The sequence below is a fragment of the Schistocerca cancellata genome, chromosome 4 (assembly GCF_023864275.1).
Source record: "Schistocerca cancellata isolate TAMUIC-IGC-003103 chromosome 4, iqSchCanc2.1, whole genome shotgun sequence".
NCBI lineage: Eukaryota > Metazoa > Arthropoda > Insecta > Orthoptera > Acrididae > Schistocerca > Schistocerca cancellata.
Window position 1 is genome coordinate 191768068 of NC_064629.1, and position 13310 is coordinate 191781377.

The 13310-nt window shown below is 44.3% G+C and overlaps 1 protein-coding gene across 1 annotated transcript in view; it reads left to right on the forward strand.

Annotated features, from left to right (window-relative positions):
- The window catches only part of LOC126185185 (calcium/calmodulin-dependent protein kinase type 1-like), a gene marked incomplete at its 5' end in the record, with an annotated part of 455847 nt that overhangs the window by 374229 nt on the left and 68308 nt on the right, over positions 1-13310 (forward strand). Inside the window, one exon of the mRNA XM_049928045.1 lies at positions 10846-10984. Coding sequence (XP_049784002.1) covers positions 10846-10984 — 139 coding nt within the window. The remainder of the gene's footprint in view (positions 1-10845; positions 10985-13310) is intronic.

A 13310-nucleotide genomic window follows, 5' to 3' on the forward strand; every position in this document is an offset into this window, starting at 1 on the left:
GATCCACTGAATGTAAGGAGAGATCCAAAAGATGTAAAATTTGTCGATGACACAAGCATACTAATCAAGTATCCAAACTCAACCTTAGTTGAACAGATCTAGACGTTATTGACAACCAACAGTTTTATGTCTTAATCTCAAAACCTTACGCGGTTTCAAACAAGCATGACCTGTTAGCACCAGAAGTAGACATTAATGGTCATATACTAAATGAAAAACAGTGTGTGAAATTCCTTGCTTCCCTTTTGTATAACAGATTATAATAGTCTACACATAGACAAAAAATCAAGAAACTCAGTTCACCGTGTTTTACCTGTAGAAGCATCTCTGTGTGTACCTGAAGAGAAGAGTGTTGGCTACGTTTGCATATTTTCAATTCCCTGTTGTTTTATGAAAATGTCTTATGGTGGTAGGCAAAAGTTAATAAAATGTATAATCAATAGAAGCGAGCAGTAAGAAGATTGTGTAAAGTAGATCACTGTACATGTGGTTAAACAGTTTTCAAGGGTTCTTCGAATTCTTGCACTCTCTTACCACTATATCTATTTCTTAATGGTTTATAGGGTTGACGTTAAAAATCAGTTGCAACTGAACTGAGATTTACACAAACACAATACAAGGTACAAAAATACTTTTCGGGTAGACATTGTTTTATATCCAGTGGAAGTTGATGTGCAATGAGAAAACAACCCAGGTATACAATGTAGAACAGATATATTATGAAATGCGTTAACTAAAGCTCCTCCATGGAGAAGGGCAATTACCAGAACTGTTACTAGTAGTTTAGAGTGTGTCTGTTGGTGGCATCACTGCTCTCAAACGAAAGATCCAGTTTTAATGCAGTTTTTTAAGCTGGTTTAATCGGAAAGGTACTTAGCTATGTTCAGTGAAAATCTGTTCAACCGTTCAAACTTAGTCAGCTAAACTAAGTAAAAATGTTTCTCGCCAGCGCGCTCTCTTGATATACGCTAAGTAATACATAAGAGCATCAATGTACGTAGTACCAGACTGTAGAGCTCAAAAAGATCTAAATAAGAGTTCGCGAGGACATATGTTTATCTTTTACGGTTGGCCAGCTAAGACGTTTTCGTGTTTTGAAGTTCCCCGTTTCAGCATCTACAAAGCAGGGAAAAGGTGATAGTGATTCAACTGTAAAAAATAAACATTTGTGACTCAACTGTAAAAATAAACATATGCTTTCGCAGAGTTTTTTGTAGTGCTCTTTGATATCTACAATTCCGTAATAAATGAAATAATTTTGCCCTTATACTTCAGGCAGCCTATTGGAAGAGAGCGGAATGGCAGCCACTTTCTTCAGACTTGATGTAAAATTATCAGCCCTACTTATTGCTTTTGTTATATAAATTAGCTGAGTATATACTGGAACATAGTCGGTGAATGTATGTGTGAATTAAAAAAAAAGAAATAAGTAAATTGCGTAAGTGACAAAAATCAAAGAAAAGAAAAAAGTCAGAATAATAGTTTCAGGTTGAAACTGGAAACCACACGTGCGATATTGCATTCCCAAAATCCTGCAGCCGTAATAATATTTATGAAAACACAGTCCACAATTTCGTGTTTCGTCCTGGAAAGTATTTGTATGAATGTAGAGAGAGTGTTGATCCTTCCGTGTCCAGCAATAAAATGTAAACTTTAAAAAGCATGAAATAAAACTTAAATTAAAAATTTAGAAAAAAAGACAAAAACCTCTAAAAAAGTAAAAACTGGTATGTATTACACCTTTAATTTTAATATAAGTTGTAATATTTTAATCCAAGCGTCGTCACTTCGGGGGACCGCTAAGTAAGTAAAATAAAAACAGATTAGGAGAACTATACGTAAGAGTGCGCAGTTATGGAATAGTAATAAACATCTGGGCTGTTATCAGTCGAAAAACGAAATCATTTTAGGTTTATATTTAGTAAAACAAAATCTGCGTGTTCAGAAAACTACTGCCGGAGAGAGGTAGTGGTTTTATTGAACTTTTCAAAAATACAAAAAAAGGGAAACGCTCTGTCTTTCGTTCACCTGCGTTTAAGAGTACGCAATGTACGCACTTTGCAAATGTCACAAACGAACGCAATATCACCCTCAAATGAAGAGCGCCGTTCGTGCCGCCATCTCCCACACGTTGTGCACTGCATCCAGTCCTCTGGAAACGCAAAAACCTATGTTCACTAATCGTAGCTTTCTGTCTTTTCCTTTTAACTCAGACTCCTTCGTACCAAAAGCAGCGGCAACCTGTGTTTTAGCTTTTTCTATTTTAAATTCGTTGTCTGGCTCATTGAGCAGCTCTTAAGTTTAGATGAGCTTCCTGGCAGATTTTCGTACTTAATTTGAAGTCATTCAGAAACAAAACCTATCCTTCGGCCTCCACAGCGCAATCAAGAGGTATAAATTTGCAGATGTGCCCCGAAGAGAGACTAAGCGAGGTGCCGCAGTGGTTAGCACACTGGATTCGCGTTGGGAGGAAGACTGTTTGAACTCGCGTCCGGCCATCCTCATTCCAGTTGGCCAACTTACTTCCCCACCCTTCCATAATCCGATGAGAGCGATGACCTCCCTGTTCGGTCCCTTCCCCCAAACCAACCAACAAACCCTAAAGAGAACGCACGCACTCTTCGGGGACGTTATAAGCGCGTCCTTTCGTACAAAATGGTTCAAATGGCTTTGAGCACTATGGGACTCAACATCTTAGGTCATAAGTCCCCTAGAACTTAGAACTACTTAAACCTAACTAACCTAAGGACATCACACACACCCATGCCCGAGGCAAGATTCGAACCTGCGACCGTAGCAGTCCCGCGGTTCCGGACTGCAGCGCCAGAACCGCTAGACCACCGCGGCCGACCCTTTCGTACAGAATGACAAGTGAAGTCAACAGATCGCAGCACACGTAGCATTTGCAAAACATGTGGATGCAGTATGGTAGATTGCAAGCGAGCCTTTCAAAATACAATCAAGAATTAAAGGCTGTTGCTCGTGTATTCTGTGTATAACGTACGCAACAGTGTACCAGAACTACATCAAGAAAACTGAAAAGTTATTTCTCTTCGGAAACACAGAATTTCTTCACACAACTTCTACGAGGTGTTTCTGGTACCACTCTGAACAAGCCGGCCGGAGTGGCCGAGCGCGCTACAGTTCTAGGCGCTACAGTCTGGAACCGCGCGACTGCTACGGTCGCAGGCTCGAATCCTGCCTCGGGAATGGATGTGTGTGCTGTCCTTAGGTTAGTTAGTTTTAAGCAGTTCTAAGTTCTAGGGGACTGATGACCTCAGAAGTTAAGTCCCATAGTGCGCAGAGCCGTTTGAACCATTTGAACCACTCTGAACACAACTACTGAGTGGCGAGTTGATCGGTTTCGTCAACTGTCAGGAACACAAGCTGCGCTCTCTTTGGGACTGCGCACTGGGCTACTTAGGTATCGTAGGTAAATATCGAAACAACAGTATCTAATACTGAACCTAAGTCTTAATTAACTCCGAAAAATTCTCGATATGGACACAACCGTCGACAAAACATGTCCTCACGAGACTGTCCGTTCGGGTCGCCGCACTTGATCACAAGCTGCATACCGTGCGACTCGCGCTCACGGTTTAATGGAGGAGAAGGAACAGAAGGAGGAAGATAAGGTTTAACGTCCCTTCGACATCGAGGTTCTAGGCGCTTCATTCTGGAACCGCGCGACCGCTACGGTCGCAGGTTCGAATCCTGCCTCGGGCATGGATGTGTGTGATGTCCTTAGGTTAGTTAGGTTTAAGTAGATCTAAGTTCTAGGGGACTGATGACCTCGGAAGTTAAGTCCCATAGTGCTCAGGGCCATTTGAACCATTTGACATCGAGGTCCTAGACCGAGCGAGGTCGCGCAGTGGTTAGCACACTGGACTCGCATTCGGGAGGACGATGGTTCAATCCCGCGTCCGGCCATCCTGTTTTAGGTTTTTCGTGATTTCCCTAAATCGCTCCAGGCAAATGCCGGGATGGTCCCTTTGAAAGGGCACGGCCGACTTCCTTCCCCATCCTTCCCTAATCCGATGAGACCGATGACCTCGCAGTTTGGTCTCTTCCCCCAAACAACCAAACAACCAAAATCGAGGTCATTAGAGACGGGACACAAGCTTGGATTGTCAAGGATGGGGGAAGGAAATCGGCCGTGCCCTTTGAAAGGAACCATCCCGGCATTTACCTGGAGCGATTTAGGAAAATCACGGAAAACCTAAACCATGGTAGCCGAACGCGTGTTTGAACCGTCGTCCTCCCAAATGCGAGCCCAGTGTGCTAACCACTGCGCCACCTCGCTCGGTCGGTTCAATGAAGCGTGGGTTAGTTCGCTATCATTAAACCACTGTAGGACAGAGATCTCCTAAGATAGATTAGTGCATGAAACTAAGTTCGTACGTAATTATGTAAAAATATGATTTGAATTAAACAGGTAACTCTATTCTTTAACAATGTTAGGCTAATTAAAGACAGATTGGTTTTCACATGTTACATAATACGTAAATATAACTCCACTAGCTATTTTGCGGTGTGGATGCGGGACGCACAGGACCGGAAGAGATGACACCAAACAGAAGAGGCTTATACCAATCAACAATGAAAGTATGCTATTCCAGAAAGGGTAGCTGCTGTTAAATTCTCGTTTTATTTTTTTTTATTTTTTTTTATTTTTTTTTAATTTACTTGGGACCCCCTGACGCGACAATGTTGGATCAAAATATAACTACTTATATTAAACTTAAAGGGGCAATATATGCTCTTTTTTTTACTTTTTAGAGGTTTTTGGTATCGGGAGTTCTAAAATATTTGAGTTTTATGCGAAGATTTTCTACAACAAAGGAAGTGTGTCTTACACGTACTACCTCCGCTTTTCCACCGTAAGTAAACACTTCTTGACGCTCGTGTTGACTACGATAAAGTGGGAGTTCTATACGTGTTCACTCAGAACATTCTGTGGAAACGTTTCTCAGTATAGTCATCGCGTTGAAAAATTTTTCAGTATTATCAGAAAAGAACAAACTCGTATTCATTGTGCACTGAATCAAACAGCGTCCGAATGTCATCATTAGGAATTTGTTTCCATGCCAAAAATAAATGTTGTGTCAGTTCATGAAGACTGCTGGCTGGAAGCTGTTATGAAAGTGTACATCCCTCCATCGATGCCAGACATGTTCTATGGGCGGTGAATCACGGTATCTGACAGGTCAGTCAAGGATCCACACATTCCTCAAGGCGATTGTGGGGTGAACTGCAGTGTGGGGTTTGTATTTTTCTGCTGTAGTATGCCATTTGGTGACCTGGTCGCGAAGGGTATGGCAAGAGGGCTTACCACTCGTGGCGCATACAGGTAGGTGTTCACCCTCTCTTCATCAAATGTTATACGCAATAACTCCCCACGCCATTATTCCAGTTGTTGAAAGGTATGGATCTAGAGAATCATTGTCACTGTGGCACAGGAAGTGAACATCTCTCACACGATCAGTAAAAAAACAAAATTATGTAAAGTTATGATACTATTCTCTAATTGGTCCAACCAGTTTTTCCCCTCAGCAGTTATGTTAGTGTTAACTGTATTATCTCTGACCCAAAAATACTCGTCTTCTTCCATTGTGTCACAGGTAAGCTAAAAATTTGGACACTGATCTACACCATGCAAGTCTCTGTTGTCTGCAGTACAGAGCCAGGGGTAAACGATGACTGATAAGTCGAGATCACAACTCAGTTTCCTGCAATATGTTCCCGCTGATTCGTGGTGACGCGCTGTCTGTAACCTCTTCCCGGATTCCACGTGTCATCCATCCATCCATCCATCCATCCATCCATCAATCAATCAATCAGAGCCGGTCGAACAATTCTACACTACTGGCCATTAAAATTGCTACACCACGAAGATGACGTGCTACAGACGCGAAATTTAACCGACAGGAAGAAGATGCTGTGATATGCAAATGATTAGCTTTTCAGAGCATTCACACAAGGTTGGCGCCGGTGGCGACACCTACAACGTGCTGACATCAGGAAAGTTTCCAACCGATCTCTCATACACAAACAGCAGTTAACTGGCGTTGCCTGGTGAAACGTTGTTGTGATGCCTCGTGTAAGGAGGAGAAATGCGTACCATCCTGATTCCGACTTGGATAAAGGTCGGATTGAAGCCTATCGCGATTGCGGTTTATCATATCGCGACATTGCTGCTCACGTTGGTCGAGATCCAATGACGGTTAGCAGAATATGGAATCGGTGGTTTCAGGAGGGTAATACGGAACGCCGTGCTGGATCCCAACGGCCTCGTATCACTAGCAGTCGAGATGACAGGCATCTTATCCGGATGGCTGTAACGGATCGTGCAGCCACGTCTCGATCCCTGAGTCAACAGATGGCGACGTTTGCAAGACAACAACCATCTGCACGATCAGTTCGACGACGTTTGCAGCAACATGGACTATCAGGTCGGAGACCATGGCTGCGGTTACCCTTGACGCTGCATCACAGACAGGAGCGCCTGCGATGATGTACTCAACGACGAACCTGAGTGCACGAATGGCAAAACGTCATTTTTTCGGATGAATCCAGGTTCTGTTTACAGCATCATTATGGTCGCATCCGTGTTGGGTGACATCGCGAGGAACGCACATTGGAAGCGTGTATTCGTCATCGTCGTACTGGCGTATCACCCGGCGTGATGGTATAGGGTGCCATTAGTTACACGTCTCTGTCACCTCTTGTTCTCATTGACGGCACTTTGAACAGTGGACGTTAGATTTCCGATTTGTTACGACCCGTGGCTCTACCCTTCATTCGATTTGTGCGAAACCCTACGTTTCAGCAGGATAATGCACGACCGCATGTTGCAGGTCCTGTACGGGCCTTTCCGGATGCAGAAAATGTTCGACTGTTGCCCTGGCCAGCACATTCTCCAGATCTCTCACCAACTGAAAACGTCTGGTCGATGGTGGCCGCGCAACTGGCTCGTCACAATACTCCAGTCACTACTCTTGATGAACTGTGGCATCGTCTTCAAGCTGCATGGGCAGCTGTACCTGTACACGCCATCCAAGCTCTGTTTGACTCAATGCCCAGGCGTATCAAGGCCGTTATTACGGCCAGAGGTGGTTGTTCTGGATACTAATTTCTCAGGATCAATGCACCCAAATTGCATAAAAATGTAATCATATGTCAGTTCTAGTACAATATATTTGTCCAGTGAATACCCGTTTATCATATGCATTTCTTCGTGGTGTAGCAATTTTATTGGCCAGTGTAGTCTCTCTGGAAGGACTTGTGGCTACTGTTCTTCCCATACTGTCGTGCTGAGTCCAACTCTTTTCCACTCTTTTTGCAATCATTGTCCGAGAGGCAGTCAAATGAAAACCGAACACCCGCCACCACAGAATCATGAAATGGTTCCATTGAAAAGTGATCACGATACACGTAAGACATTTATTTATCCTACTGCAGGACGAGACGATCAATTCCTGTTTCGTAGAATTCGGTTGGCCGATGACGGATCCACAACCGCTACACTTTTGTACTGAAGTTGAAGTCCATTCATGTCTTTCTTCAGGTCGCCAAACGTGTGAAAGTCACACAGTGAGAGATGCGGGCTGGTAGGGGGATGTTGCAATGTTTCCCAAGAAAATCGCTGAAAGGTAGCCTTTGTCCGATTGGCAGTGTAAAGGCGGGCGTTATCGCTCAGGCGACAGGATTCCGACAGCAAACGTCATAGCCAACAGTGGGAACATCCCTCATCTCCACCGCCAAAGAAGTTCAAAGCTATTCACTCTAGGTTTTTTAGGGTCATGATGACATCCTCCGACTGCAAGGAGCCGGCCGTTGTGGCCAAGCGGTTCTAGGCGCTTCAGTCTGGAATCGCGCGACTGCTACGGTCGCAGTTTCGAATCCTGCCTCGGGAATGGACGTGTGTGATGTCCTTAGGTTAGTTAGGTTTAAGTAGTTCTAAGTTCTAGGGGACTGATGACTTCAGATGTTAATTCCCATAGTGCTCAGAGCCATTTTCGACTGCAAGGACCCTCTGCTCGTCGGGTTCCTCGAGCGTGGAACCACAGTCAATGCATAGCGCTATGAGGACACTTTGCAGAAACTGCGAGGCTCCATAAAGTCAAAACGTTCAGGAATGCTGTCCGACGGAAACATCCTGTTGTATGATGACGCCCGCCCGCACGCTGCCAATCGGATGAAGGCTAGACTTCAGCGATTTGATTGGAAAGCACTGCAACATTATCTGTACAGCCCGGATATTTCAGCGTGTGATTATCACATCTTTGACGACCTGAAGAAAGACATGCGCGGACGTCGGTCTCAGTCAGACGAGGGAGTGCAAGAGTGAATGCGGTTGTGGTCCTGTCAGCGGCCGACCAAGTTGTTCAAAACAGGTTCAAATGGCTCTGAGCACTATGGGACTCAACTGCTGCGGTCATAAGTCCCCTAGAACTTAGAACTACTTAAACCTAACTAACCTAAGGACATCACAAACATCCATGCCCGAGGCAGGATTCGAACCTGCGACCGTAGCGGTCTTGCGGTTCCAGACTGCAGCGCCTTTAACCGCACGGCCACTTCGGCCGGCGCGCTGCCATAGGTCAAACGGATATCAACAGAATTTTTTAAAATAGGAACCCCCATTTTTTATTACATATTCGTATAGTACGTAAGGAAATATGAATGTTTTAGTTGGGCCACTTTTTCGCTTTGTGATAGATGGCGCTGTAACAGTCACAAACGTATAAGTACTGATATTACGTAACATTCCGCCAGTGCTGACGGTGTTTGCTTAATGATACATTACCCGTGGTAAAATGGACCGTTTACCAATTGCGGAAAAGGTCGATATCGTGTTGATGTATGGCTATTGTGATCAAAATGCCCAACGGGCGTGTGCTATGTAGGCTGCTCGGTATCCTGGACGACATCATCCAAGTGTCCGGACCGTTCACCGGATAGTTACGTTATTTAAGGAAACAGGAAGTGTTCAACCACATGTGAAATGTCAACCACGGCCTGCAATAACTGATGATGCCCAAGTAGGTATTTTAGCTGCTGTCGCGGCTAATCCGTACATCACTAGCACACAAATTGCGCAAGAATCGGGAATCTCAGAAACGTCTGTGTTGAGAATGCTACATCAACATCGATTGCACCCGTACCATATTTCTATGCACCAGGAATTGCATGGTGACGACTTTGAACGTCGTGTACAGTTCTGCCACTGAGCACAAGAGAAATTACTGGACGATGACAGCTTTTTTGCACACGTTCTATTTAGCGACGAAGCGTCATTCACCAACAGCGGTAACGTAAACCGGCATAATATGGACTATTGGGCAAGTCTGGAACCGCGTGACCGGTACGGTCGCAGGTTCGAATCCTGCCTCGGGCATGGATGTGTGTGATGTCCTTAGGTTAGTTAGGTTTAAGTAGTTCTAAGTTCTAGGGGACTGATGACCACAGATGTTAAGTCCCATAATGCTCAGAGCCATTTGAACCATTTGAACTATTGGGCAATGGAAAATCCACGATGGCTGCGACAAGTGGAACATCAGCTACGTTGGCGGGTTAATGTATGGTGCGGCATTGTGGGAGGAAGGATAATTGGCCGCCATTTTATCGATGTCAATCTAAATGGTGCAATGTATGCTGATTTCCTACGTAATGTTCTACCGATGTTACTACAAGATGTTTCACTGCATGACAGAATGGCGATGTACTTCCAACATTATGGATGTCCGGCACATAGTTCGCGTGCGGTTGAAACGGTACTGAATAGCATATTTCATGACAGATGGATTGGTCGTCGAAGCACCATACCATGGCCCGCACGTTCACCGGATCTGACGTCTCCGGATTTCTTTCTGTGGGGAAAGTTGAAGGGTATTTGCTATCGTGATCCACCGACAACGCCTGACAACATGCGTCAGCGCATTGTCAGTGCATGTGCGAACATTACGGAAGGCGAACTACTCGCTGTTGAGAGGAATGTCGTTACACGTATTGCCAAATGCATTGAGGTTGACGGACATCATTTTGAGCATTTATTGCATTAATGTGGTATTTACAGGTAATCACGCTGTAACAGCATGCGTTTTCAGAAATCATAAGTTCACGAAGGTACATGTATAACATTGGAATAACCGAAATAAAATGTTCAAATGTACCTACGTTCGGTATTTTAATTTAAAACACCTACCTGTTACCAACTGTTCGTCTAAAATTGTGAGTCATATGTCTGTGACTATTACAGCGCCATCTATCACAAAGCGAAGGAAGTTGGCCAACTAAAACATTCATATTTCTTTACGTACTACACGAATATGTAATAAAAAATGGGGGTTCCTATTTTTTAAAAAAACGCAGTTGATATCCGTTTGACCTATGGCAGCGCCATCTAGCGGGTCAACCATAGCGCCATCTGGTTTCCCCCTTCAAGCTAGACAAGTTTAGTTCTTTGTAGTTTTTTCGTTTGACGCTTATTTCGTGAGATATTCGGCCCTGTCACGATCAATGGACCACCCTGTGTATTTCCAAATAACTGTGTTTTCGTTGTGTTTATGAGCTTACGGAAAATTGCAATGAGGATAATTGTTACATTTGCACCATTGTGCGATAGGCTAATAATTTTAGATTTTGCGGATGGAACAAGATGCATTTCATCAGTATAGTAGTAGTTAGATAGGATAAATCACTTATGTAGTACTGTCATTGACATTTAATACTTTGTTTTAATGCTTCCGAAAGATAGATGCTTGAAAATTCTGATGTAGTGTCTCATACGACTCACGCACTTTCGCAACTAATGAACTGATTTTTTATCTCTCTCTCTTTCAGCGTTACTGGTGGGGAGCTATTCGATCGTATAGTGGAGAAAGGATCTTACACGGAGAAAGATGCGTCGGATCTTATACGTCAAGTTTTGGAAGCTGTTGACTACATGCATGAACAGGGCGTAGTACATAGAGATTTGAAGGTATTTATATATTTTCTCAAGGTTGAAATTTGATTGTATTGCATTCCTTTTTAGTTACTGTATACAATAAGGTTTGGGTAAGTATCAAAATTAGACAGGTAGAGTAAAAGTTAAAATCAGAAATTGTTACTGCGTTGCAACACATTTCCCTGCTAGTTACAGGTAGGAGTAGTATGGATGCGCGATTGCAGTCGGAAACACCAACCTTTCACGGGATGAATGGGAAGCTCAAAATCATCAGATTGTTGGAGTGATGCAGAACGCATCTATTAAATTTCGTATTATATCGTCAACTGGAAACATAATTTGCGCTTTTTTAGAAAGTTTTGACAATAGTATATTAGTAAAAAAATCTATTCCTAATTTCAATGTCTATTTTCGTGGAAAAAGGTGCGTTTTTGAGCATTTTATGACGCCGACGAGGATTCAGACGACAGCCTTCACAGACTACTTTCAGGCGAGTTCTTACTGTCTAATCAAACAAAGGAAAAAAAAAGGAATGCTTAGAGAGCTACGTCTCCTTGCTGGGGATATATGCCTCTTGATCTGAGGTGAGGACCAAGCTCCGTGGTCGTATGCGCCACCAGCGTTGAACAGCTCTTCCGGATCTCGTCTTGCAAGATGGTCTTAGTACCGATTCATCGCTTCTTGCAGAACAGCTTGCGACCCACTTCGCGACCGCTTCGGCAACCTCTTTCTATCCAGCTATCTTTCTACTGCAGAAGCTACAAATTGGAGACATCCCCTTACGTTTCACTCTCTGTCAAGCTGAACCCTACAATGAACCCTTCACTGACAAGGAACTACTTCAGGCCCTGTGTCTCGTCCCATGTCACACACCCTTGGCCCTAATTCAGTTCACAATCAGATGATCCAACATCTCCTCAGGGGCTTCAACCTTCTTTGGCTTCAAGGCGCCTACCGCTCACAGTGGTGAGATGGCATAGTTGTCCCAATCCTTAAGCGAGACAAGAACTCAACGTCTCTGGGTAGTTACTGACCGATTAGCCTGACCAACGTATTCTATAAGCTGCTTGAAAGGATGCTTGCCCACAAATTATGCTGGGTTCTTGAATCCGGAGGCTTTTTGTCCCCCTATCAGTGTGACTTCTGGAAGGGAGAATCCATAACCGACCATCTGCGCAGGTTGGAAACAGCTATCCAACAGGTTTTACTAAATGCCAACATCTCATTGCAGCCTTTCTTGACCTGCATAAGGTGCACGACACTACTGGATATCATAACATTTTATTCACCCTCCATGAATGGGGCTTTGAAGACCCCTTATCAATTTTTATTCGTCAGTTCTTATCCCGCTAGACGTTTCACTCAGCTCGCTACAGGATCAAGAAAACGTCATCCCACAGGGCTCTGTGTTGAGTGTCACTATCTTCCTGGCATCTCTTGGGTCGGGTCACTGGGCAAGACTGCATTGTATGTCGACGATTTTTGCGGCTGGTGCAGGTCCCACTCGGTAGCCTCTGCTGAACACCAGCTCCAAGGTGCCATCCGGTGGGCCTCTGCATGAGCTCTTTCCCACGGTTTCCAATTCCCTCCTATGAAAACGAGGGTAAGGCATTTCTGCCGTCGTACCTCAGTTCATCCTGACCCAGAGCTCTACTCAGGTACCCAGCACCTGAACATTGTAACAAAGTCCCGTTTCTTGAGCCTCCATTCTGATAAAAATCCGACTTGGCTGCCCCATATTCATAACCTGAAGATTAACTGGTTGTGGAAACTTAATGTTCTCTGCTTCCTTGCCCACACATCATGTGGCGCAGATTGTGCCACTGTTATCCATATTGACAAGGCCCTGGTTTTATCCCAACTGGACTATGGTTGCTCAGCAGCTCCTTCAGCTTTGAAACTGGTAGACCCTGTCCACTATTGTGGCATTTGTCTGGTCACTGGTGCTTTTGGGACTAGTCCCATAGACATTACTCCTTCTGAAGTGGGGATCGTTGTTCTTCAGATTTGATGGTACGAGTTCTTGGTCTCCAATATGCAATCATCATGCAATAATTCTCTGGTCGTCCCATGTATCCCATTTTCTTTACACACAAGGGGTGTCATAGTCCTGATTTCTGCCTTCAGGGATATTACCGGTTGGAATGTGTCTCGCTTCCCTCTGCCGAGATATCTATCTCCTCTCCCTGGACTGTGCTCCCCACGCCTTCTTACACACCCATCATGGATGGTGCCCAGGCCATGGATTAAGACCGATCTCTTCCAGGATTCTGAAGTCTCGCTCGTCCCACGATCTTTTGACATCTGTTACGTCCAGTTCTTCAGGAGTTCCCAGAACTGCCATCTTCTACATCAATGG